The sequence below is a fragment of the Pistacia vera genome, unplaced genomic scaffold (genome assembly GCF_008641045.1).
Source record: "Pistacia vera cultivar Batoury unplaced genomic scaffold, PisVer_v2 Contig82, whole genome shotgun sequence".
Lineage (NCBI taxonomy): Eukaryota > Viridiplantae > Streptophyta > Magnoliopsida > Sapindales > Anacardiaceae > Pistacia > Pistacia vera.
Window position 1 is genome coordinate 609290 of NW_022196690.1, and position 3136 is coordinate 612425.

At 35.6% G+C, this 3136-nt stretch overlaps 1 protein-coding gene across 1 annotated transcript; it reads right to left on the minus strand.

The window, feature by feature from the left end:
- Window positions 1-463: 463 nt before the first annotated feature.
- Window positions 464-2822, minus strand: LOC116117606 (probable E3 ubiquitin-protein ligase RHB1A). Its single transcript, XM_031403626.1, has 4 exons — window positions 2142-2822; window positions 947-1370; window positions 754-863; window positions 464-656 (listed from the first exon to the last, which is right to left on the minus strand). The coding sequence occupies exons 1-4, from the start codon at window positions 2205-2207 to the stop codon at window positions 627-629; spliced, it is 630 nt and encodes a 209-aa protein (XP_031259486.1). The 5' UTR covers window positions 2208-2822; the 3' UTR covers window positions 464-626.
- Between the last annotated feature and the right edge of the window lie 314 nt (window positions 2823-3136).

Consider the following 3136-nt stretch of genomic DNA (forward strand, 5'->3'; position numbering starts at 1 on the left):
TCATTTGATCCTTCTATAATTTACACAAACTCCTACCATACTTCCTTTACACTACCAGATCCTTCATCAACAATTCGCCAAATATAAACATTGAACAACTGTAATTGCATTTCATTCACAAAATCAATTGCTGACATGATATGAAAATATTGGACTGAGAAAAGCATAAATTTGGGAAACAAGAAAAAAGGGTATACCAACTACTTTGTATGACTGACTAACTGGGATCGGACAGACGGGTAACTCGTTTCATTGTCTCCATGTGAACTGTGGCCTTACATTTCCGATAATATGCTGATCTAGGCCCCAAGGATGAATGTATAGGCAATGAAAAACGAACCTCAGAAATGGTGTCACACTGTCCATTTTAAATGAGCTATGACTCTTTATAAAACTTCCAAGTTCATTGGAAAAGAAACCACAAAGGACACTAAGCTTTTTAAAAGGGTTGTGCTTCTTAAAGTGGGGGCAATAGAGAGAACAAACTGCAGCAGATAGAAAAAACTGAAAGAAAAAGAGCGCGAGCAAGAGAAAAGATAACTTTCAAGCATTTGTAACCTTTGAATTCTTAATCCCAACTTCAAGTAACTTAGAACTTCAACTCCGCAGGATTTATTGGGCAGTTACTACTCATTAGGAAGGTCAAATATCATTTCCTGTATAATAAATAACATGCAAATAAATCTCATCAATGTTCATGTTAATGTATAATCTATTGTTATCCAAACAAAGATATTAAAATTTCAGACAAACCTTATCGCATACAGGACAGGTGTCACTTCTTTCCATCCATTCTAAGATGCAAGCAAGGTGAAAATGATGCTCGCATTTTGTAATAATTCTTGGATTCTCAGTATCATACTCTGCAAGGAGAGAGAAAACAACTCAATTAACATCGGGAGGCTATGAGTTGCAAGGAATGAAAGAGTTACAGAAAGGAAACCACCTTCCAGACAGGTGGGACAAACATCCTCCTCTATCACTGAAACAACAGGTTCAATTGACTTTGAAAGCTCAACTTCCAGCTCCTTCACTGATTCAGGTTCAAAATTGGCTTCAGTTTTGCTTTCTGATTCCTTTAGATCTTCACACTTCACAGGTTCTTGAGTATTGCCACCACCTGTTTCTTGAACAGGATCAGTAGTTGTTTGCACTGGTGCATCACTCTTACTGCTGCAAATTTCTTGAGTCACTGGTGGAGTTTGAGGACGCCCTAAACTCACATCGAAAGGTATCGGGGCAGGTGGTGGCCTATAAGCATTGGGGACTGATGTATCCAGATTTGTATCAACCAGGAGTCCAGTGGAGAGTGCAGAGGTGGCACCATGGTGAGATGATAAGGGCACATGCTCTTCTGATGCTCTTGGATACTGTGAAGTTCCAAAGATAGGAAAAATAAATAAACAGAACACAATGAATAGAATACATAGTAAATTTCATGCCCTTCCGTCACAGAGTAGTAGCTGCAACAGAATCTCACTACCTAATCGAAATTGAGAATAAAAGGACTAGAAACAGCCATTATTGAAGCAACAAAATCAAAAGTCAACTCAGCATTCTAACATTCACCAATTTACAATCAGATATTTGTTTTCCAGAATTGATATGAATCTTCAAACTCAGAAGCCATAATGACTGAGAAGCACAGAATTGATTAATGAGGTACAGTAAATAGATATTCAAGCACCAGACACAACACAATCAAAAGTGCCATGCACTTTACAGAATGCAGCCAAAACTTCGGTCAATTCAGTGACTAAAGAAGCATGATCTTTGTTCATGATACTAGAAAGAACCATGTGGTTGAATTTTATGAAAGAGACTACAGCAATCTTCCACTGGAATGGCTCTTGCATTGAGTCATAAGTCAAATATGTAGTATATCTAACTACATCACAACTATTAGAATAAAATAAAATATAGTATAACAAGACTTGTTATCACCACATTATTCCATTCAACTAATACCAAAAAAGAAAGGTACAAAGATTGCCCAAGCAGCATACTGATGTTCCGTTGCTCTCAAAACAAAATTATGCAGTAAAGCTAACATATGTATAATAAAGATGTTCTGCTCAATAACAATTAACAATCAAATGGAGAAGAAAGACTTCTAATGCTGAGGAAAAGATAATACTGACATAATAGTATGCTGGAGAACTAATTCTCTCAGCTCCTTTTGAAGAACAACAGCAGCAGCCTCCCATTTCCTTTTACTTATCTCTGCCCATCTAAATGTGTAGGCCTTGATGCATGGATTCCTGTTTTCAGTGAATAATACAGCCGAAATTAGGTTTGTGCAACTTAAAAAATTGATACTTTTTAAAGCCAAAGAATGACGTAGTATAGGCAGGCAGAAGAGAGAAGAGATCAAGATGGAAGGAGAAAGAGAAAAAAGATATGGAATATAGTAAGAAAAGAAGGAGAATATTAGGGAAAATTAAGAGAGAAGCCAATTTTTCATTAAACATCTAATTTGCAAAAGAGGAAACAGAAATATTCTTTAAGCAATAAATACACATCTAACTTTTTCAAGTAATACAGGACCCAAATCTCTGAATTGCTATAGTCAAAATATTTTGCAAAATGACTGATTAAACTTGGTTTTTAGTTTTGCATGAAAGACTGTCCTGCATGTAAGTGCAATTAGAAAGAAAAACCCAGAAGAACAAGTGACACTGCAACTGATATGTCAATAGAGAAAGGAAAAAAGCAACAGTAAGGTGGCAATATTGTCAAACATTCCGTGAGAAAACACAAGAAGAACAACTCCATGATGTAGTACATCCTGAAGGAGACAAAATATAAAAAGTAAGAAACCAAAAACACTTTCATGGTATACAATGATACAGTTAACAAAATTTCCATTAACAATCTCCACATAAATAACTAGCAGAATTAAGATCAAAGTACCAAAGGAAAATCAAAGCTGAAACTAGGTATTGAAACACAAAATCACGTTATTTATTGAAAAAACACAGTACGATAAAATTATTTTCAAAACAACACAACCTATTCAACTATGCAGATATAATCAACTAAACTTAAACATTCATTTGGATCCTCTGGAGAAACATAATTCGAACTTCAGCCACAACCATTTCCAATAAACCACCTATTGGGTTTAGGTCACTTT

Coding starts and splice junctions, on each gene's coding strand:
- LOC116117606 (XM_031403626.1), bottom strand. CDS start 2,207: ATGGGAGGCTGCTGCTGTTGTTCTTCAAAAGGAGCTGAGAGAATTAGT. Junction 1,371..2,141: donor GTTCTCCAGCATACTATTAT/GTCAGTATTATC, acceptor GGAACTTCACAG/TATCCAAGAGCATCAGAAGA. Junction 864..946: donor TTGTCCCACCTGTCTGGAAG/GTGGTTTCCTTT, acceptor CTCTCCTTGCAG/AGTATGATACTGAGAATCCA.